Source organism: Monodon monoceros, unplaced genomic scaffold (genome assembly GCF_005190385.1).
Source record: "Monodon monoceros isolate NGI ecotype Baffin Bay Population unplaced genomic scaffold, NGI_Narwhal_1 Super_Scaffold_10, whole genome shotgun sequence".
Taxonomy (NCBI): domain Eukaryota; kingdom Metazoa; phylum Chordata; class Mammalia; order Artiodactyla; family Monodontidae; genus Monodon; species Monodon monoceros.
In genome coordinates, this window is record NW_021703766.1 from 23,713,471 (window position 1) to 23,737,305 (window position 23,835).

The window sequence follows — 23,835 nt, forward strand, 5'->3', positions numbered from 1 at the left end:
ATCTTCAGGTTTTTTTAAAAACTATCTTAATTTTTACTATTATTATAACTACTACTAATGATATTCTAATTGTTTTTAAATAATATTTATTTGTTCTATCAGAGGGTAACAATAAAAATGTTTGCTCATATTTTGAATTCTTTCTTTAGAATAACCCAAGAGATAAAATTACTAAGTCAAACGTTTTGAGTATATCTATATGTATTTCTATCTATCAATCTCCTATCTATCTATCTATCTATCTATCTATCTATCTACCTATCTACCTAATTTGTTTTGTTTTCCTGGCTGTACCAAACTAACTATTGGGGTGCTTGCTATTATAAAATTATTCTAGTTCTGTGAAAAATGCCATTAGTGATTTGATAGGGATTGCATTGAATCTGTAGATTGCAGTGGGGAATCAATTTTGACAATATTGATTCTTCTTATCCAGGAACACGGTATATCTTTCCATCCGTTTGTATGATCTTCAGTTTCTTTCATCAGCATATTATATTTTTCAGAGTACAGGACTTTTGCCTCCTTTGGTAGGTTTATTGAAGGACCTACTGTATAGCACAGGGAACTTTATCCAAGGTCTTGTAATAACCTATAATGGAAAAGAATCTGAAAAAGAATAGATATAGAATCACTTTGCTGTATACCTGAAACTAACACAACATTGTAAATCAATTGTACTTCAACAAATAAATAAATTAAATTATTCTAAAAATATCCAGGTAGAAAACTCATCTGTAATTGAGTAGATGAACGAATTAAAAACAAACATTTATTGGGTATCTATCTATTCCTGTCCTTTTTTAGGAATGTAAATGTGCTTTAAATCTAATTTTTAAGGGTTTATGTGAGGTCTAAAGGATATAATTAAATCAATCTGGGCCAGAAACATGGTGGTTCCTTTATATTTGATGGTAATTATCAGTCTCTAATTAAAAGAAAAGATGAATATTTGAAAGTAAAACAGTCAATTGACAGTGGATTTTTTTAAAGGAGGCTAAAGTGATGTGGACTTCTCTAGAAATTGGTGGATTTTTTCCCCTTTATGCTTTTTCTTTAATGGAGCATCATGTGTGAAGTCTGTATTTAAAGATTCTCCTGATTCCTCATTATTTGCTTGAGAAATCTGGAGGACTGCTCAAGGTAGCTTCCCTTCCTGTATGAAATACTGTCTTGAAAATATTTCTCTGGAGAATTTAAAAACAAGAAAAACCCAGATTCCACTCTTTTTAGACAAATCCCGGTGCTCCTCATTTCACACATTTATACTCAAACATGTACAAAATCTTTTCTCCCGCATTTTTCTTTCTGCCTGGAGAAGAGCTGTAAAGATATTAATTGTGCTTCAGTTATAAATGGATTGCCAAAAGGGATGGAACGGGTTGTGTATCTCATCAGCATGCCCTGTCTGGTATAAATAATGAGATGGGCACTTGGAAAATTGGAAATTTGTGATAAAAACGAGATGTGATATTATGAAGTCCCACCAGTTCCTTCTTCTGGGTACATTGATTTTTAAGGCATTCTGCAAGACTGCTAAATCAATGACAGTCTGTCACAAAATGTTGGTTAAAAGGGCTCTATTACAGGGGTCAACTACAAATTAGCCTAAAAGGTAAACACAAAGGTAGTATAAATGTTAAAGAGAAAAAAAGCTGCAGATGTTGTAAAATACAGTTGGAAAGGCACAGCTGTTGAAAAACATATACAGTAATTTCTCTTATTCCACCTAAGGTTATTAAATGTGGTAACTAGGAAGAAGTGAAAAGAGTGGAAATGTAACTGAATTGAACTTTATTTTATCATTTCAGTTATTTTTATCATTTCAGTTATTTTTAGAATGAACCTGGGATTTTCTTCGATGGGTCCCCACATTCTCTGTGTGTCTTTCAAATCTGCTATGTTTTGCTTTTACTTTTTGTTAGAACCTAGTAAAGTTACTTTTCCCGGCATGGTATCATGATTAAAATTTAAACAACTCTAAGAAAATATTGATATTTCCAAATGTGTTATACAAATAAATTGATGCACAGTAAGTTGTTTTCTAAATAAATCCCAAATTTGGACAAGGTCTTACCTTAGTGTGATCAATATTTAGGAATGGAATAAAAAAACCTCACACACCTCCACACACACATATGCCATTCATTTCTGATGGCAAAGTCAGTATATTTGTAAATCACAGAATACCCTTGAAGTTGAACTACCTGCCCTGTCTCATATCAGGGAAGGTTTCATTGACACACCTCCAACTTGCCATCCATCTTTCCCAGCAGTAGGACTTGGAGTCAGTCTCCTCTGTACACACACCTGGAACCTACCCTAAGTTACAGCCTATGCAAAGATGTTTCTTTCCATGCCTGTCCCTGGTTAGGCTGTGAATCCCCCAAAGTCCAGGAAGGAACCGTATTAATTTTTGATACCCCAGGGCCAAGCACAGTTTGATGATATACAGCAATCAATAAATATCTATAGAATGAGAAGAAGGGACTAAGAAAGGGAGAGTAAAGAGAAAGAAGACAATCTAAAGAAAAGATGAGATAAAATACTAATTCACGTTTCCTGTTAAGCTGCTTAAAAGTGTGGTCCTTGTCAGCTTCATCAGTGCATCTTCAGGGCTAAAAGTGTAATCCGTCAGAGTCTGTCTGTCTCATCCTCTCTTCCTCTTTGGGGGTTTCTATCCTCCCACTTTAAAAAAAACCCTCAAGATGTTGGCAGATCCTTGATCATTCTTCGTAAATTTGGTGTCTAGCCTTTCATGTATTCTTTTGGTTTTGCCAAGATTTTAATTAAGGCAAGTAGACTTGCCAAGATATTTTTTTCCCCAACTCTTTCCAAGCAAGCAGGTGCCAAGGTCTCACTATATTCTTCTAGTTTCTATGCTCTGCTTGTTTTATATGGCCACACTAAACTTCTTCCTGTACAGCTGTAGAAGTCCCTTTCCTCTCCCACATCTTTTAGGATGAACTGGGGGAAAGAAAAAAGACTCTTAACTGGCATCCAGGAATCCCTGTATCCAGGAATGAGCTAATAGTACCAGAGATGCAAAAGATGGGGTTGGGAATTGACATGGATCAACTTGGATTTTAAATCCAATGATTAATTTTCTTTGAGGTGAGGTACCTTTGCCAAGGCTAATTTTCCAGTAACAGCCCTCGTGTTTTGATTATTTGTCAGGGTTATATATGTGTGAATTCCTTAGTTATATGGTTAGGTTTCAGACATATGACTATTTATGGTAAGATGCTGGAACTCCAGAGTTGAACTCTTGGAGTTTGAGGGGAAAAATGAAACAGTTAGAACAGTGTTTCTCCACTTACGGACTATATGTCTTAATACATTTATTTAGCTTCTTTGAGCCTGTTTTCCCATCTAAAAATGGAGATAACAGTTTCAGCTTAATAGATATATTTGGAGGATACAAATGAATAAGGAAAGATAAAGGACCTGGCGTAGTATGTAGGACATAGTTGGAGACAATTAATGGTATCACTGTGTCTGTCCCAACCAGAATTTGGGATTAGGACCAAGTGATATCTCTCCCTTTCCATACTGAAAGTCTCTGCTTTTATGATAGGTAAAATTTAATTTAAAATACACTAATACCAAAGTACAAATGATGTATGCCTCTCTTTTTCTTTTTAGTAGAGTAGAAATGTTGTCTTTGGATCAGATAGAACTGGACTTGAATGCCAGCTTCTTAAATTGTAACCTAGAACTTGGTTAATAAAAGACGGTGGTAAACAACAAACATTTATTTCTCACCATTCTGGAGGCCTGGAAGTCAAAGATCAAGGTGTCGGCAGATCTGGCGTCCGGTGAGAACCTGCTTCCTGGTTTGCAGATACCCATCTTCTTACCATGTCCTCACATAGTAGAGAACAGAGAGAGAGAAGCCAGGTGTCTTTTTCCTCTTCTTCTAAGTGCACTAATCCCACTCTGAGGGTTTTATCCTCATGAACTAATTACCTCCCAAACGTTCCATCTCCTAATACTATCCCACTAAGGATTAGGAATTCAACATATGAATGAGGGAGGGCACAAAAAAGTAGTCCATAGTACCCTGTTTGTGAGTTTTTATAAGGATTAAGGAGCTTCCCTATGTAATGTCAGTGGAACATCTAGCAAGGAGTGGCTCAGATTCAAGAAATGTTATCTCCACTTATTTTCTCCAGTTTAAGTAGAATTTCCTTAAGCACATACTAGCAAGATGGGCAGAAAGTACTTATTCTTGTGGATCATAGGAAACTCCAGAGGGATTTACTCATCACAGAGAAACGTCCACTAGACTTCAAGCTCTATCAGCAGAAAGGAGAGTCCAGCTCTTCACCCTCCATCACCAACCCATCCCTGGCCATTGCTACCACCCTTTACTATCAAAGGATTTTCTTGATGCATGCTCTCATGGAACCTCCTAGTCCAGTTCTCTGCTAGACCTGTGCTTGCCCTGGGTGGAAGGTAGCCTTGTGACTATTCACTCCACGATAAGCTTGGCTTTGATGCCTAATTTTCAGACTTGGGCTCTTACTGATCAGCCTTCATGGATGTGACTGCAGCCACCCTTGGTACAGGCTTGTGAAACCTAGACAGGCTCCAGCCTATCACCTGTGGAACCTACCATCTTTATCGTCCTTCCTAGTCCCTGGGAGGGTCTTTATTCCTGATAAAAACACTTTCCACCCTCTAAACACCTCCCCACCCAATAATGTCTTCAGTCCATCATTTGTTCTATAGGAAATTTTCACAACCTTATATAAGGGTTTGATATCATACTAGCTTTTGTTTACAGCCACAAAAGTGGGCTTCTCTTGAGGAAGACAAGATCATGACTACCCTCAAGAGGAATAAAAATCTCTACTGTTTCTTCACTAACAACCTAACATATGAAAATGAGACAAAAACATAGAAATAACACCTATTTAAAATATCAGTGGATCAATCTGCTGTATTAATTTCTGAATATGTGTTCCTAAAGAAAATAACCATTCATTCAGTTATTCAGTTGTTCACTTAGTACATATTTATATGCAAGGCACCTTCTGAGGTGCTAGAGAGAAAGATAAGGACATTGAGCCATGTTTTCTGCACTTAAATACGTAAACTTCAGAAGCATATGGTGCTTGTGTAGTAGTTACAAGAGCCAGTTTGGAAACTTCTGATTTTGAATATAGGATTTATCCCTTTCTGTTTGAAAGGAGATAATCATCACAAATGCTCAAAGCCTTGTTGCAAACGTTAAATAAATAAATATTTTATACCAGGTGTTCTTAGCATTTGTACAACTAGGACAGTGTGGAGCTATGTTTATGATGTGATAAAGGGATGAAGCCACATTAGAGAGTGAGTTAATTCTGGAGAAGAAGACTAGAGGGGAAAGTTGAGCAAATAAGAAAGTATTGTTTTCAAGAAGCTTTCAGTCTGAAAAGGAAAAATCTGTATGCAGTGCAATTTATATATAAGAGTAAAAGGTGCCCTGAGAGAGAGTCAGATAAAGTATTTTTAGAGTTCAGAAGAGGGAACTATTCAGCTTAGGAATCAACTAAATCTTGAATCTGTGTCTGAACGACTTAGGTGGATGTATTAGGGATAGGAATGTACTTGCTTGATCAAGTCTGTCAAAAAGTGTAAAAAAAAAAAGTTGTGTAAATTAGAGAACTCTGGGTGATTGGTGTAAAAAAGCTGTCCAAAACTCATTTCTAACTTCGTATTTTCCTAAGAAAAGCTCCAATCTGATTAACCTCTTTCATGGGGGTTCTTCCTGATTTGCAACCCCATGTCTGAACATTGACTCAAGATCATCCTTTTTCTTAAATCTAATCTTAAATCAATGTCCCCTCCTCCCAGAAACCTTGCTGTTGCTGTTTGGCTGCCCTGTGTTATCCAGGTCCTTTCTTTGACCTACAGCACTTTATCACGTCATTTTTGTTCGTTATTTAATTTTCTGCCTTTCCACTAGTCTGCCCTTCAAGAAAGCAAGAATCTTCTAACTATCAAGTTTCTTAGGTGCCTAAAAGAAGGCTTGACACATCACAGGAGCTGAATAAAAATGTATTGCAATAATAAAGGGCCCAAATAGGAGATCAGCCCAAGCCAATTCACCTCCATTTTAGCTGGCGGCACATGTAGGATGGCATATTTTGGATGAATTCATGAATACTTATTTTTTTAAATCTCTGTGAAACTATAGCACTGTAATAATTGCCCAGTTAAGCCTGTTTCGTCTAGGACTTTCCCTTCCCAAAAGCACAACAGCTCAGTGGCTTTTCATGTTGCCAGGTTTGCAATTTGATAGGAGAGTTACTCATTTTGTATTTCACGTTTAGGGGGGAAAAGGTAACTATGTGATTTAGATGTGTTAATGAACTTGACTGTGGTAATCATTTCACAATGTATACATATATCAAATCATCACGTTGTATACCACTTTAAATATATTGCAATTTTTTTGTCAATTATACCTCAGTAAAGCTGGGGGGAAAAAGAAAGAAAGAAAGGGAGGCAGGGCAGCCACAACCACACTACTGAAATTTTTAAAAGTCCTATCTTTTAACTAGAAAATTAAGCTTATTCTAAAAGAATAAAAATGAACAGCCACTGCAATGGTTATATTTTTTCTCACGCATCTTGGCCCCAAATTCTCACTTCATCAAATGTAAATAATGTAGTAGCATGCCCTGGAGAGCCCAGGGATGTGGCTTTATACAATGTCCCATCACCCAGGGAGTGCTGATTGTGTGGTACCTTTATGGAGCCTTAGAATAACAACATGAAGTGGGTGATATCATTCCCATTTTTTAGGTTAAGAAGCTGAGCCTTAAAGGTGTAAAAAAAAAAAAAAAAAAAAAATGCCCTTGCTGTGTGAGAGTGGCAAGTCATTGATGTAGAATAGGATCTGTCTTATAATAAGATGATGTGAACAAAATCTTCTGCTGTTATAACTGTGGCATATAGGTGTTTTCCACTGCATCATGTCTTCTACAACTAAACTTAAAGATTGGCACAGTTTCCTGTAATAAAGTGAAATGATGTGGAAGCACTGCTAAAATAAACTTCAAACACTGTTGGGACAGAAACTCGGACTTTGTTGAACATTCTTGTACCCTCCCCATCTAACTCTGAGCCCCGCACACAGCACATAATATGCAAATAGGCTTTGTGCGAGTGAATGAATGAATTCAGATAATAAAACAGAATAAACAAAGCTTCCACCTACTGCAATCCTGACACATTGTAGAAGATGCCTGCAGTGCCACTGGTAGGATAATTGTACAAGGTCAGGATGGAAATAGCTGTCAGTCTAAAGCATAAATGATGCTAGTTTACTTCTTAAGCATTTATAGGATTTTGTTCCATAGGTACTGGAACAGCAAAGGCCTGATTGCTGGGAACAGGCCGCCTAAGAAAAGAAAATATACTATTTTTCCCCTGTTGTATTATAAAAGAGTCATTCTGATTCTGAAAGTGTTTATTTATGCACATGAAACTGTAAAACAGACAGCTTATTAGTTTTCACAACCAGGCCTCCAATTGTCCTCATTATAGATTTGCGAAAGCAGTGGGTAGGCCACCATCCTGGCGTTGTTTGCCCGGGATATAGAAGGCATTTTTCTCCTGTGCATAGTAAAAATGGCTGAGATTTTACAGTTACATATTTTCATACAATATTTTTCATTTCTCTCACCCGATGCACATTACAGATGTTTGCTGAAATGATGCATGGGTGAATAGAAGACATCTGTGTGCTCCAGTGCGTTTTCTGAAGTGTTTAATTGTTCCAGAAACTTTCAGGCTCATTTTAAAAACACAATGTTAAGTGTGTATGGAGGTTTCATTAAGTTACAAAACTGTTTATACCTCGAAATGCTCCAGAATATAATATGGAAACTGAATTTTATTTCCCCAGTTTACGTCTCAAAACAGAGCCAGAGAAATGACAGGATACATTTTGATGCTGTCCATCCACCCGACTGCAGTTAAAAATCTGTCCCTGTTCCCATAATAAATTCAATTTGGAGCCTGTAGAATTTGGCAGCAACATTTCACTACAGGCTGAGAGCTGGCACAGGAGGAGAACACCCAACGAGCAATGGTTAGGCCTTTGCAAAAGAAGATGGCGTGGGACATGATTGTTTAGGATTGCACTGTGTGGTATGTGTCTTCAAAGAGAGGTTTCTGAAGTGAAACGGCAAGCGGAGGCCACCTCGGCATCCTGTTCAATTGCAGGATTGATCACCAACGAAAGAGAAAGGTTAAATCTTCTATTATCACCCTGACATAACTTTCTAGTTAAACAACAGTGGTTCAGAGCACAAGTACCTAGAAGGAAGTGGAAACCTGTCTTCTTGCTTATGGGTGAACGAAACCCAAACAGCCAGATGGTACAGTTCACTATTTATTTCCCGCAGAACATGGTTGGGAAGAATTCTTCATACACAGGGTTACCAAAAAAAAAAAAAAAAACTGTAATTTTTACTGATCTGTGTTTAATCCTCCTCTTCCTCCAAAGACACTGTAAAGCATCCCTTGGTGATTTGGGTGTTTGGCGTATGTCTTCTATAATCAAACAGCAAAATGAGAAAATACTGGTAGGATTTAGGCCATCTTTCCCACTGGGGGAGTTTGCTTGAGGCCCTTCAGGAGAAATGAAGGTTGAAACCTGTGTTATCAGTCAGAGGTGTGAAGAAAAATGCATTGGCTGCCTGCATTTATTTCTCAGATTTTTTCTTTTTTTTTTTTCTTTACATCTTTATTGGAGTATAATTGCTTTACAATGGTATGTTAGTTCCTGCTTTATAACAAAGTGAATCAGTTATACATATATGTTCCCATATCTCTTCCCTCTTGCGTCTCCCTCCCTGCCACCCTCCCTATCCGACCCCTCTAGGTGATCACAAAGCACCGAGCTGATCTCCCTGTGCTATGCGGCTGGTTCCCACTAGCTATCTATTTTACGTTTGGTAGTGTATATATGTCCATGCCACTCTCTCACTTTGTCACAGCTTTCCCTTCCCCCTCCCCGTATCCTCAAGTCCATTCTCTAGTAGGTCTGTGTCTTTATTCTCGTCTTACCCCTAGGTTCTTCATGACATCTTTTTTTCTTAAATTCCATGTATATGTGTGAGCATACGGTATTTGTCCTTCTCTTTCTGACTTACTTCACTCTGTATGACAGACTCTAGGTCCATCCACCTCATTACAAATAGCTCAATTTCGTTCCTTTTTATGGCTGAGTAATATTCCGTTGTACATATGTGCCACATCTTCTTTATCGATTCATCCGATGATGGACACTTAGGTTGTTTCCATCTCCTGGCTATTGTAAATAGAGCTGCAATGGACATTGTGGTACATGACTCTTTTTGAATTATGGTTTTCTCAGGGTATATGCCCAGTAGTGGGATTGCTGGGTCATATGGTAGTTCTATTTTTAGTTTTTTAAGGAACCTCCATACTGTTCTCCATAGTGGCTGTACCAATACACATTCCCACCAGCAGTGCAAGAGTGTTCCCTTTTCTCCACACCCTCTCCAGCATTTATTGTTTCTAGGTTTTTTGATGATGGCCATTCTGACTGGTGTGAAATTATATCTCATTGTAGTTTTGATTTGCATTTCTCTAGTGATTAATGATGTTGAGCATTCTTTCATGTGTTTGTTGGCAGTCTGTCTATCTTCTTTGGAGAAATGTCTATTTAGGTCTTCTGCCCATTTTTGGATTGGGTTGTTTGTTTTTTTTGTTATTGAGCTGCATGAGCTGCTTGTAAATTTTGGAGATTAATCCTTTGTCAGTTGCTTCATTTGCAAATATTTTCTCCCATTCTGAGGGTTGTCTTTTCATCTCATTTATGGTTCCTTTGCTGTGCAAAAGCTTTGAAGTTTCATTAGGTCCCATTTGTTTATTTTTGTTTTTATTTCCATTTCTCTAGGAGGTGGGTCAAAAAGGATCTTGCTGTGATTTATGTCATAGAGAGTTCTGCCTATGTTTTCCTCTAAGAGTTTGATAGTGTCTGGCCTTACATTTAGGTCTTTAATCCATTTTCAGCTTATTTTTGTGTATGGTGTTAGGGAGTGATCTAATCTCATACTTTTACATGTACCTGTCCAGTTTTCCCAGCACCACTTATTGAAGAGGCTGCCCTTTCTCCACTGTACATTCCTGCCTCCTTTATCAAAGATAAGGTGACCGTATGTGTGTGGGTTTATCTCTGGGCTTTCTATCCTGTTCCATTGATCTATCTTTCTGTTTGTGTGCCAGTACCATACTGTCTTCATTACTGTAGCTTTGTAGTATAGTCTGAAGTCAGGCAGCCTGATACCTCCAGCTCCGTTTTTCCTTTTCAAGATTGCTTTGGCTATTCGGGGTCTTTTGTGTTTCCATACAAATTGTGCAATTTTTTGTTCTAGTTCTGTGAGAAATGCCAGTGGTAGTTTGATAGGGATTGCATTGAATCTGTAGATTGCTTTGGGTAGTAGAGTCATTTTCACAATGTTGATTCTTCCAATCCAAAAACATGGTATATCTCTCCATCTATTTGTATCATCTTTAATTTCTTTCATCAGTGTCTTATAATTTTCTGCATACAGTTCTTTTGTCTCCTTAGGTTTATTCCTAGATATTTTATTCTTTTTGTTGCAATGGTAAATGGGAGTGTTTTCTTGATTTCACTTTCAGATTTTTCATCATTAGGGTTTAGGAATGCCAGAGATTTCTGTGCATTAATTTTGTATCCTGCTACTTTACCGAATTCATTGATTAACTGTAGTAGTTTTCTGGTAGCATCTTTAGGATTCTCTTTGTATAGTATCATGTCATCTGCAGACAGTGACAGCTTTACTTCTTCTTTTCCGATTTGGATTCCTTTTATTTCCTTTTCTTCTCTGATTGCTGTGGCTAAAACTTCCAAAACTATGTTGAATAAGAGTGGTGAGAGTTGGCAACCTTGTCTTGTTCCTGATCTTAGTGGAAATGCTTTCAGTTTTTCACCATTGAGGATGATGTTGGCTGTGGGTTTGTCATATATGGCCTTTATTATGTTGAGGAAAGTTCGCTCTGTGCCTACATTCTGGAGGGTTTTTTATGATAAATTGGTGTCGAATTTTGTCGAAAGCTTTCTCTGCATCTATTGAGATGACCATATGGTTTTTCTCTTTCAATTTGTTAATATGGTGTATCACATTGATTGATTTGCGTATATTGAAGAATCCTTGCATTCCTGAAATAAACCCCACTTGATCATGGTGTATGATCCTCTTAATGTGCTGTTGGATTCTGTTTGCTATATTTTGTTGAGGATTTTTGCATCTATGTTCATCAGTGATATTGGCCTGTAGTTTTCTTTCTTTGTGACATCTTTGTCTGGTTTTGGTATCAGGGTGATGGTGGTCTCGTAGAATGAGTTTGGGAGTGTTCCTCCCTCTGCAATATTTTGGAAGAGTTTGAGAAGGATAGGTGTTTTTTCTTCTCTAAATGTTCTATAGAATTCTCCTGTGAAGCCATCTGGTCCTGGGCTTTTGTTTGTTGGAAGACTTTTAATCACAGTTTCAATTTCAGTGCTTGTGATTGGTATGTTCATATTTTCTATTTCTTCCTGATTCAGTCTTGGCACGTTGTGCATTTTTAAGAATTTGTCCATTTCTTCCAGGTTGTCCATTTTATTGGCATAGAGTTGCTTGTAGTAATCTCTCATGATCTTTTGTATTTCTGCAGTGTCAGTTGTTACTTCTCCTTTTTCATTTCTAATTCTATTGATTTGTCTTCTCCCTTTTTTTCTGATGAGTCTGGCTAATGTTTTATCAATTTTGTTTATCTTCTCAAAGAGCCAGCTTTTAGTTTTGTTGATCTTTGCTGTCGTTTCCTTCATTTCTTTTTCATTTATTTCTGATCTGATTTTTATGATTTATTTCCTTTTGCTAACTTTGGGGTTTTTTTTGTTCTTTCTCTAAATGCTTTAGGTGCAAGGTTAGGTTGTTTATTCGAGATGTTTCCTGTTTCTTAAGGTAGGATTGTATTGTTATAAACTTCCCTCTTAGAACTGCTTTTGCTGCATCCCATAGGTTTTGGGTCGTCGTGTCTCCATTGTCATTTGTTTCTAGGTATTTTTTTATTTCCTCTTTGATTTCTTCAGTGATCACTTCGTTATTAAGTAGTGTATTGTTTAGCCTCCATGTGTTGTATTTTTTGTAGATCTTTTCCTGTAATTGATATCTAGTCTTACAGCGTTGTGGTTGGAAAAGATACTTGATACAATTTAAATTTTCTTAAATTTACCAAGGCTTGATTTGTGACCCAAGATATGATCTATCCTGGAGAATGTTCCATGAGCACTTGAGAAAAATGTGTATTCTGTTGTTTTTGGATGGAATGTCCTATAAATATCAAGTAAGTCCATGTTGTTTAATGTATCATTTAAAGCTTGTGTTTCCTTATTTATTTTCATTTTGGATGATCTGTCCATTGGTGAAAGTGGGGTGTTAAAGTCCCCTACTATGAATGTGTTACTGTCGATTTCCCCTTTTATGGCTGTTAGTATTTGCCTTATGTATTGAGGTGCTCCTATGTGGGGTTCATAAATATTTACAATTGTTATATCTTCTTCTTGGATCGATCCCTTGATCATTATGTAGTGTCCTTCTTTGTCTCTTGTAATAGTCTTTGTTTTAAAGTTTATTTTGTCTGATATGAGAATTGCTACTCCAGCTTTATTTTGGTTTCCATTTGCATGGAATATCTTTTTCCATCCCCTCACTTTCAGTCTGTATGTGTCTCTAGGTCTGAAGTGGGTCTCTTTTAGACAGCATATATATGGGTTTTGTTTTTGTATCCATTCAGCCAGTCTGTGTCTTTTGGTGGGAGCATTTAATCCATTTACATTGAAGGTAATTATCGATACGTATGTTCCTATTCCCATTTTCTTAATTGTTTTGGGTTTGTTATTGTAAGTCTTTTCCTTCTCTTGTGTTTCTTGCCTAGAGAAGGCCCTTTAGCATTTGTTGTAAAGCTGATTTGGTGGTGCTGAACTCTCTCAGCTTTTGCTTGTCTGTAAAGGTTTTAATTTCTCCATCAAATCTGAATGAGATCCTTGCTGGGTAGAGTAATCTTGGTTGTAGGATTTTCTCCTTCATCACTTTAAATATGTCCTGCCAGTCCCTTTTGCTTGCAGAGATTCTGCTGAAAGATCAGCTGTTAACCTTATGGGGATTCCCTTGTATGTTATTTGTTGTTTTTCCCTTGCTGCTTTTAATATGTTTTCTTTGTATTTAACTTTTGACAGTTTGATTAATATGTGTCCTGGCGTGTTTCTCCTTGGATTTATCCTGTATGGGACTCTCTGTGTTTCCTGGACTTGATTAACTATTTCCTTTCCCATATTAGGGAAGTTTTCAACTCTAATCTCTTCAAATATTTTCTCAGTCCCTTTCTTCTTCTCTTCTTCTTCTGGAACCCCTATAATTCGAATGTTGGTGCGTTTGATGTTGTCCCAGAGGTCTCTGAGACTGTCCTCAGTTCTTTTCATTCTTTTTTCTTTATTCTGCTCTGCAGTAGTTATTTCCACTATTTTATCTTCCAGGTCACTTATCCGTTCTTCTGCCTCTGTTATTCTGCTATTGATCCCTTCTAGAGTATTTTTAATTTCATTTATTGTGTTGTTCATTGTTGCTTGTTTCATCTTTAGTTCTTCTAGGTCCTTGTTAAATGTTCCTTGCATTTTGTCTATTCTATTTCCAAGATTTTGGATCATCTTTACTATCATTATTCTGAATTCTTTTTCAGGTAGACTGCCTATTTCCTCTTCATTTGTTAGGTCTGGTGGGTTTTTATCTTGCTCCTTCATCTGCTGTGTGTTTTGCTGTCTTCTCATTTTGCTTATCTTACTGTGTTTGGGGTCTCCTTTTTGCAGGCTGCAGGTTCGTAGTTCCCGTTGTTTTTGGTGTCTGTCCCCAGTGGCTAAAGTTGGTTCAGTGGGTTGTGTAGGCTTCCTGGTGGAGGGGACTAGTGCCTGTGTTCTGGTGGATGAGGCTGGATCTTGTCTTTCTGGTGGGCAGGTCCACATCTGGTGGTGTGTTTTGGGGTGTCTGTGGACTTATGATTTTAGGCAGCCTCTCTGCTAATGGTTGGGGTTGTGTTCCTGTCTTGCTAGTTGTTTGGCATAGGATGTCCAGCACTGTAGCTTGCTGGTCGTTGAGTGAAGCTGGGTGTTGGTGTTGAGATGCAGATCTCTGGGAGATTTTCGCTGTTTGATATTACTTGGATCTGGGAGGTCTCTTGTGGACCAGTGTCCTGAAGTTGGGTCTCCCACCTCAGTGGCACAGCCCTGACTCCTGGCTGGAGCACCAAGAGCCTTTCATCCACACGGCTCAGAATAAAAGGGAGAAAAAGTAGAAAGAAAGAAAGAAAGAGGATAAAAGAAAATAAAGTAAGGTAAAATAAAATAGTTATTAAAATAAAAAAATAATTATTAAGAAAAAAAATTAAAAAAAAAAAACAAACGCACTGATAGAACCCTAGGACAAATGGTGAAAGCAAAGCTATACAGACAAAATCTCACACGGAAGCATACACATACACACTCACAAAAAGAGGAAAAGGGGAAAAAGTAATCTATCTTGCTCTTAAATTAAAGTCCACCTCCTCAGTTTGGGATGATTCGTTGTCTATTCAGGTATTCCACAGATGCAGGGTACATCAAGTTGATTGTGGAGATTTAATCCGCTGCTCTTGAGGCTGCTGGGAGAAATTTCCCTTTCTTTTCTCTGTTCGCGCAGCTCCCGGGGTTCAGCTTTGGATTTGGCCCCGCCTCTGCGTGTAGGTCGCTGGAGGGCGTCTGTTCTTCGCTCAGACAGGACGGAGTCAAAGGAGCAGCTGATTGGATGGCTCTGGCTCGCTCAGGCCGGGGGGGGGGGGGGGAGGGAGGGCGCAGAGTGCGGGGCGAGCCTGCGGCGGCAGAGGCCGGCGTGACGTTGCACCAGCCTGAGGCGCGCCGTGTGTTCTCCCGGTGAAGTTGTCCCTGCATCCCGGGACCGTGGCAGTGGCGGGCTGCACCGGCTCCCCGAAAGGGAGGTGTGGAGAGTGACCTGTGCTCGCACACAGGCTTCTTGGTGGCGGCAGCAGCAGCCTTAGCATCTCATGCCCGTCTCTGGGCTGCGCGCTGTTAGCCGCGGCTTGCGCCCGTCTCTGGAGCTCCTTTAAGCAGCGCTGTTAATCCGCTCTCCTCACGCACCAGCAAACAGAGGGAGTTTTCCCTTACTCCCTCCCGGCTAGCCGTGGTGCACTAACCACTTCAGGCTGTGTTCTCCCCGCGAGTCGTCTTCCTGCGCTCGGACCGACGCCCAAGCCTCAGCTCCCAGCCCCGCCCTCCCCGGCGGGTGAGCAGACAAGCCTCTTGGCCTGGTGAGTGCTGGTCGGCACCCCTCCTCTGTGCGGGAATCTCCCCGCTTTGCCCTCGGCACCCCTGTTGCTGTGCTCTCCGCCGCGGCTCTGAAGCTCCCCCCCTCCGCCACCCGCCGTCTCCGCCCGCGAAGGGGCTTCTGGTGTGTGGAATCCTTTCCTCCTTCACGGCTCCCTCCCACTGGTGCAGGTCCCGTCCCTATTCTTTTGTCTCTGTTTTTTCTTTTGCCCTTCCCAGCTACGTGGGGAATTTCTTGCCATTTGGGAGGTCTGAGATCTTCTGCCGGCGTTCAGTGGGTGTTCTGTAGTTGTTCCACGTGTAGATGTATTTCTGATGTATCTGTGGGGAGGAAGGTGATCTCCGCGTCTCAGTCTTCCGCCATCTTCCCCCTCTCTCCCCTCAGATTTTTCCTTAAGCGCACTAGGTCTGTGCTGTGTTGTAATTGGGGGTGGGGTACGGGGTAAACAACAAACAAACCAAAAAAACCTCTAAAAGTGCATGCCAGTCATGTACAGAATAACCCCAGAGCATGGTTTGATAAACCTAAAAAAAAAAAATGGTTTTCGTATGACACGTTTAAAACTTCCAGGGCCAGATGCTTCAGCTTCTAGTCGGTCAACAAGTTACACAGATATCATGAAATTATTGCCCTGCTCTTCAACAACCAAAAAGGGTTGTCATTAGCAACACCTGTTCCCCATTACGTCTTGTATTGCCTACTACTCGGGGGAATTAATAAGGAGGATGAGGGAAGATGGGTTGAGGGTTTAGTTTTATTAAAATAATGAAGGCATTTGCATTGGTTGCTATGACCTGTTAGGCCTCTGATCTTTGGAGAGTCTGAATGTTTAAGTAACATATTTTCAGAAGATGATGCCAGACGCTCTTTCTGGGTATTGTACATACTGAACTTGGATTAGAGTAGCCAAAAGGCCAAATCAAAGTTGGAAGATGATATTAGGAGGGCCAGTAATGCATACCTTTCTGAATTTCAGCTATTGCAAAGGTTCTGCTGTTTTATTTTTTCACCTGCTATTGAAATGCTTATTCTCTGAAAATGTATTGCAAATGAGTCTTTGCAAATGGGGCTTGTGTTCTTCTTATCGTAAGAGTTTTAGCTTTTCCAATGCTCACATTTTCGCGCTGCACCAAACCTTTGTTTTTCTGCTCAGTGTGTCAGCACCAGCATTTTTTCTTTCTGAGTAATGTGAAGAATTGGTGTGCTGTCTTTCTCATAAAGAAGTAGAGCCTAGCTAACAGAGCTGCCCTACCCAAATCCCAACATCTTATTTTCCGGAAGACCTTTCATCTTAGTTTGTCAGCAAACTGGAACCTCTAACCTGACAGTGAAAATTTTTGATGGTTAATTTTTCTTGTAGTGTTTGCTGTCATTATAGGGGGCAGATGTGTAGGTTCTGCTGCTAATGGGAGGGGACTTTCAGGTGTGGCAAGAGGCAAACGATACTGGAGCCCTCTGTTAATTAAAATCCAAGCAGCACCTTGGCAAGTTGCACTTAACCAAGAAGCTAAATGCAGAAAAATGGGTTTATTAAAAGCAGAATTCCCCTTGGAGTTGACATGCTCACACTTGACTTGATACTAGCAGGATGAATTGTGGTGACAGGGATCATTTTTGTTGACAAGAGCTGGAAATACAACAGCTATATTATTATAATTAGGATCAGCATCAAGTTGGATTATAATAGGGGCTTTCTTGGAGAAATGGCACAGTGTCAAATTTATAGTCACTAGCTAAATGAGTCTCTTGTATCCTCGACAAAGGGACAAAAACAGTTCCAAATGAAAACACAAACAGAGAATCCTGTTGTTATATTTCCTGGGTATTACTCAGGGTCCTATTTATCACACACCAACACTTGCCGCTTTGAAGAAACATTATCCCTCAAGGTTTACACTTTACAATTTGCCTCTGTGGTCTGCATTCTGCATGCATTTCCATGGAGAAGCCTATACCGCAGCTTGACTAGAAATCTTTTCTGCTGTAAGATTAACCTCAAAGCATCCATTTTTCCCCCTCTGGGTAATCACTTGACAAATGCATCCACAAAACCTCTGCACACATTTATTCCAGTGTACAGGTACATCAACAGTCTTGAATCACTATTAGGAGAAATATCATCCTTGACGGAAAGTAGTGCTGCCTTTGCATTTCCAGGTGTCTGAAGTTGAAGGATGTGGATTTCCTGGGAAGCCAGACAACAGGCAGAAATATCCTGGAGGAGGATGTGGGTAAAAGCTTGTCTTAGCTTTGTTACAGTCCCCAGCCCAGTGGTTCTTCTTGGGAAGCGTGTGGGATTTGCATGGACGGGGAGATATGACACTCAAATATGGGAGATATTCACTCAAATAACATTGAGAAACTTGTATTGAGGGTGTGTCCAGTGCCTGGTCTTCTGCTGGCTACATCAATATACATTGTATTTTTGAACCCACAGCAGTTTTATACCACAGAGCAAATTGAGATGGAATTGACTGGATGGGAGAATGTGAGATTTGTGTGTGTGTGTGTATGTGTGTGTGTGTGTGTGTGTTTTCTAAGTCACTTTCTTGTTAAAGACAAGAACATATTGTTACATTTGAGAATACCTTTTTGTGTTTCCTCTTCCAAATTTAAGGAAATGAGCTATTATTTTTTTCTTTTCCATTATGGTTTATCACAGGATATTGAATATAGTTCCCTGTGCTATACAGGAGGACTTTGTTTTTTATCCATTCTGTATATAATAGTTTGCGTCTGCTAATCCCAAACTCCCAATCCATGCTTCTCCCACCCTCCTCCCGCTTGACAACCACCAGTCTAATATCTATGTCCCTGATTCTATTTCTATTTCATAGATAGGTTCATTTGTGTCATATTTTAGATTCCACGTATAAGTGGTATCATGTGGTATTTGTCTTTCTCTTTCTGACTTACCTGAGTTAGTATGATGATCTATAGTTGCATCCGTGTTGCTACAAATGGCATTATTTCATTATTTTTTATGGCTGAGTAGTTATTCCATTGTTATATGTGTACCACATCTTCTTTATCCATTCCTCTACATGGACATGTAGATTGTTTCCATGTCATGGTTATTGTGAATAGTGCTGCTATGAACATAGGGGTGCATGCCTCTTTTTGAATTACAGTTTTGTCTGGATATATGCCCAGGAGTGGGATTGCTGGATCATGTGGTGATTCTATTTTTAGTTTTCCGAGGAACTTCCATACTTTCTTCCGCAGTGGCTGCACCAACTTACGTTCCCACCAACAGTGTAGGAGGGTTCCCTTTTCTCCACATCCTCTCCAGCGGAAATAAGCTACTATTATAACGACTAGGCAGGACTACACTTATAAATTACAACATCCACCACCACTTAAAATTGTAAAAGACTAGTTTATTATTCAATCCCTCATGTACATACACATAATGTACATGTAATTATAGTGACAATAAGCTCTCAGAAATATTGAGTAAATAACTCTTCTATACTGTTTGCATAAATTATTATATTTAATTAACTCAGTAAACCTAGGATATAACAATTACTGTCACCTTCCTTTTTTTACAGATTAAGGAATCCAAGCTTAGAAAAGTTTTGTTACTTGGCCAAGGACACAGAACTAGTAAAAGTTGAGGATGGAACATAAAACAGGTGTTCTGGTTAGAGACAGTTTGACTTCAAATTTATCTTCTCAGCCACTGCTCTCTACTTACTAGTATCTCATTTGATCCTCACACAAAACTTTGAGGTTTGAAGAATAAAAACTATTGTTTTTGTATGTGAAAAAACTGAATCACAGAGCAGAGCGTGTAAATGATGGAGAAAATGGTCCCCTACTCTTGCCTCAATGTTAGGTAATATGATAGGAGTCCTCTCATAATAAGATAATATAAATTTATACTAACTAATGAAAATAGATGTAATCTTCATCAGTCTTGTAACAGTAAATTCTCAAGGAACTATCCCCAACTTCTTTTTTCTTTTTTTAAATTTTTATTTATTTATTTATTTATGGCTGCGTTGGGTCTTTGTTGCCGTGTGTGGGCTTTCATTGCAGCGGCTTCTCTTGTCACAGACCACAGGCCCTAGGCGCGTGGGCTTCAGTAGTTGTGGCTCACAGGCTCTAGAGTGCAGGCTCAGTAGTTGTGGCGCACAGGCCTAGGTGCTCCGCGGCATGTGGGATCTTCCGGGACCAGGGCTCGAACCCGTGTCCCCTGCATTGGCAGGCGGACTCCCAGCCACTGCGCCACCAGGGAAGCCGCCCAACTTCTATTTAATAAGAAATAATCTCCATGACTGTTTATGCAGTAGGAGTGGTTTAAAAATTACTTCATTTTATATACAAATCTGAGCAAAAGTTCTTCGCGGTAATCAGGGTAGAAATTAATGCTTCTGTGGAGAAGAGTTAAGTTAAAATTTTAAAAGTCTGGTGCCCACTCCAGTTGTTCTAAACTGTGGCTTTACATCAGATTGCCTGAGAAGACTTTAAGAAGTATCCCACCCTCATCCCTGTATTGCCATCCCACAGATCTGAAAGGAACCCTAGGGATCTAAATATTTTTCAGAGCTAGATTCTAATCCGTGAGCAGAGGTGATACTCACAGGCTTAGCATGTGGTAATTTCCGTTCTAGCCCCTACATATATTATTTTGCTTGACCCTCACAGTAACTCTAATATTCATTGTAGATTTGAAATCTGGGGCTAAGACAAGTTGAGTGATTGGTCCAAAGAGAAAGAGGTACTTGTTTCAGAACATTCCACATGGAACTATTCCATCTATGAAACTATTAACCCCACGCTACTCTGTCCAAATACACTCACCCCACAAATATATGCAGAGATACTGTCATTGTTCAGACACTATCTAGATTTTTTTTTTTTCCTCTGTGAAGACATTTCTTAATTTTAGAGTCCCTCACTAGAAGGTAAATTTGTTGATGACAGAAAGTTTTTACTTTGTCACTTCTCTTTTTCCAGCCTAAACAGAGCCTGGTACAAAATGCTCACACTGACTAACTTAGCATGATACAGATTATAGAGCTTGACTTTATTTTCCTGATAATGTGTTACTTCATAATGGGGGAAGATCATTTCTCCTAAAAGAAATCTAAATAAATACACAACAAAACAAAGGAAAACAAAAAAGTTATTGCATGATCTTCTGCATGGAAGAGTTCACCCTTTCTGATCAGTCTCTGAACTCACTTCTTTCAGTAATTCTTGAATCTTTTTCTCGCGATTCATTTTTTAAAATCTTACTCAGCTTACCCCCAGTTGAACATTTTAGATAAACTTAATGCAAGGACCAAAACAAGAAAATAAGCATTGAGACCCATATTTATTGTCATTACCCAGTGTCAATGTTTTGTCACCTCTTAACTGGACTATTGCTGTAAACCACATAACTCATCTGATCACCTAATCTTCTATATCTCTGCCTCCAACTGAATCTGCAAGCACTAATGGAGGAGGCTTCTACCTAGGGTTGATCCCTAACTGATATATTTTCTCTCTTTCCTACAGGATGAAGCCAACTCTCCCCATCTTGACATTCACGTGCCCTTGTATTTTGTTCTCAGCTTGCATCTCCAACCTTAGCTTTAATGGCTGGCTTTTTCAGACATCTCTCCTCCTAGAAAAATCTAGTCACTTTTATCTTATTATCCTCCTCTCACCTGGAATGTTTTTCCTCCATTTCTTCTCCATCCCACACAATATTCAAATAACTGCAAATACTGTACTTTCATGTCCTCATTTCACCAGCTCGTTGATGAGCTACCTGTGAAAGTGAGTCTTTATTAATTATTTTTTTGATATCGTTCCCAGTATCTGGTGGAGTGTATTACACAACTGACATTCAGAGCATTTTTTTATTTCTGACTGTAGACTTTTGTAGCACCTCTGAATCATCATTCTGAGTAAAAATTCCAATTTTACAGGACAATCAACTGCTTGACAAATATCATTACATTGTCCTCTGTAGTGACTGTAATTCAAAACACTTCAGAAAGATTTTGATTGGCAAGATTTTGCAAAGGCTCTACATTGTTTCAGCAAACGTAGAGAAATGCTGCTCAGATCCACCCTCAACTCGCTTCAGGTTTAAAACACTCTTCCCTAAGCTGCTGGGAGTGTTGACAATTGACAGCTCAGGGCTGATGATCCCTCAACTGAAGATAGCTCCCTGCACCAGGGCCAAGCCTTCATTCTCAGGGAGGCTCCCACAGCCAATAACTGGTCAGTGCCAGAGTATAAAGTCCTGGATGGATCTCCTCAATGACTATGCCAGCTCTAGAGGAGAGACCACTGAGGTCTGTGTTGTAGCTGCATCATTGCCCAAGTGTTCCTTCTGCTCAGACTTGTCCTTTTCACTTTCCCACAGATGTTGATCAAAGAGACTCTTCAGTAAAAATTCAAGAAATCTTCATCTTAGAATCTATTTCTAGGAAACTCATTTGTGATAGCTACCTACCATTTGTCATGAAATCATCAGATAATTTATTCATTCATCCATCAGTTAGCAAATATATGTTCGATAATTATATGTCTGACGCTTACTGGGTGAGGAAGACATTGACCCTGCCCTCATAGAACATGATTCTGTTACCACACCAGACTTCTCCAATTTCTCCCCACTTTCAGCATTTCCCAGAATTTCCCTCAGTCTCTCAGACTATTTTGCTTTTACTTATGCTTGACTTTTGTTTAGAATTCCTCCCCTGCTCTTCTTCTCCTGGTTAAACTCTACCTGTCTTTCATAATTCCACTCAAATGCAGTGCCTCTCAGAAAGCTATCCCTGACTGTATCCAGTCTGTGCTGGATTAAGTGAGGGATCCAAATCTGGGGCTATTGCATTCAGCTGAATGTCTAGGTACATTTGTCTCTTCCCTCCTCTTCCCTCCCACCACCAAACTGTAAGCTTCTTGAGTGTAGATTTTGTTGTAATATATATATTTTGTATCAGGCAAGCTGAATGTGTTCAATTGCTAAATGAATGAGTGAATAAAAATGGAAAATTAATCTGGGAAAAAATTAAGGTTTTGATTCCTTTGATATTTCTTTGATATTTCTGCACAACTTTTTTCAGCAGCCAATTTTTCCAGGTACATTCAGTTGTGCTTTTGCAAAACTTAAGTGCTACATGTTATATCCGTCATATTATTAAGCTTATGTTTCATATTTCTTTGATATGTATCTTTTTCATATTCTCTAAGCCCACATGAATCTGATAGGTATCTTTAAATGAAAACTACAAAGGAATCTTAAATAATACCAATTCTAAAAGAGCTATCTTTATATAGTACTCCAACCTAGCAATACTCTTTCTTTTAAAAGGTTTGTATATCACTGAAGTTATGATAGAGTAGTTTATCTCCATATTTTTAAAATGATTTCTTTTCCTTCTTATTCCTACACATGGATTTCTGTATAATATGCTTGACAAAATTTAGTTCTTGGCAAAGAATGACGTGTTAATTATTATTTTCTCTCTTTCTTTCTTTCTTTTAGGTACGTCTGTCACTAATGTAACAGCTACCGATGCTGATGACCCAGTTTATGGAAACAGTGCGAAGTTGGTTTATAGTATCTTGGAAGGGCAACCTTATTTTTCCATTGAGCCTGAAACAGGTTTGTGGCCTAAATTTTGAATTCTATTTACCATGTCATTGCTTCAGGAAAATACTTTTCTTGGGATGTGGATTATGAAATGTTATGGTTAAGTACTTCACTGCTTATCAATAACATTTGAATGTGTTATTCCTGTGCAATGGGAGGTACATGGCAAGCCTGACAATCATTTTGATACATATTAAAATGAATTGCAGATCCTTTGTAGAGTATCACCTGTTTAACAGATGGCCTGGCACCATTGTTCATCCCTGGGAAAATGAGCTTATAAAGCAGGCAGACTTAAATATCAGATTTAAGAATAAATACAGTTAGTTATCGGCTGCATGATGCTTGGCAAGTAACATTTATAAAGCTTTCTAAGTTTCAACTCACACATCTATAAAGTGCTGTGGAACCTTCGTTATAGCCTTATGATGAAGATCAGATGAAGCAATAAATATTAAACCTACAGTACACGACATGTGGTAATCATTCCATGTATGGATATTATTACATTTGCTATTAGATTCCTCATATGTAAAACAGGATACTGATATCTATGCACTAGAGGTCTTATGAAGATATTATTATTCTTGCCAATATTAAACCCCACCAGTATCCTGAGTCCAACGGTATAGATTTTAGCAAACAGGAAATAAGTTATTTAAAATATAAGACAAAACAAAAAAAACTATTTTTAATGATTTGGAACATAACTTCATAAAATGATAGTTTTTGTAAATGAAGATATATCTTTTATTGTTTAATTTTAACAATGAAGTAAGAGAGTAAGCCATTTTGTCACACTTATCATCTTGTTTTTTATAGCAC

General features: G+C 38.8%; 1 protein-coding gene across 5 annotated transcripts in view; it reads left to right on the forward strand.

Annotated features, from left to right (window-relative positions):
• The window catches only part of CDH8 (cadherin 8), a 380,574-nt gene that overhangs the window by 158,444 nt on the left and 198,295 nt on the right, over positions 1-23,835 (forward strand). For all 5 annotated transcript variants that reach the window (XM_029203542.1, XM_029203559.1, XM_029203577.1 and 2 more), the window contains one exon: positions 22,903-23,022. In XM_029203542.1, coding sequence (XP_029059375.1) covers positions 22,903-23,022 — 120 coding nt within the window. The remainder of the gene's footprint in view (positions 1-22,902; positions 23,023-23,835) is intronic.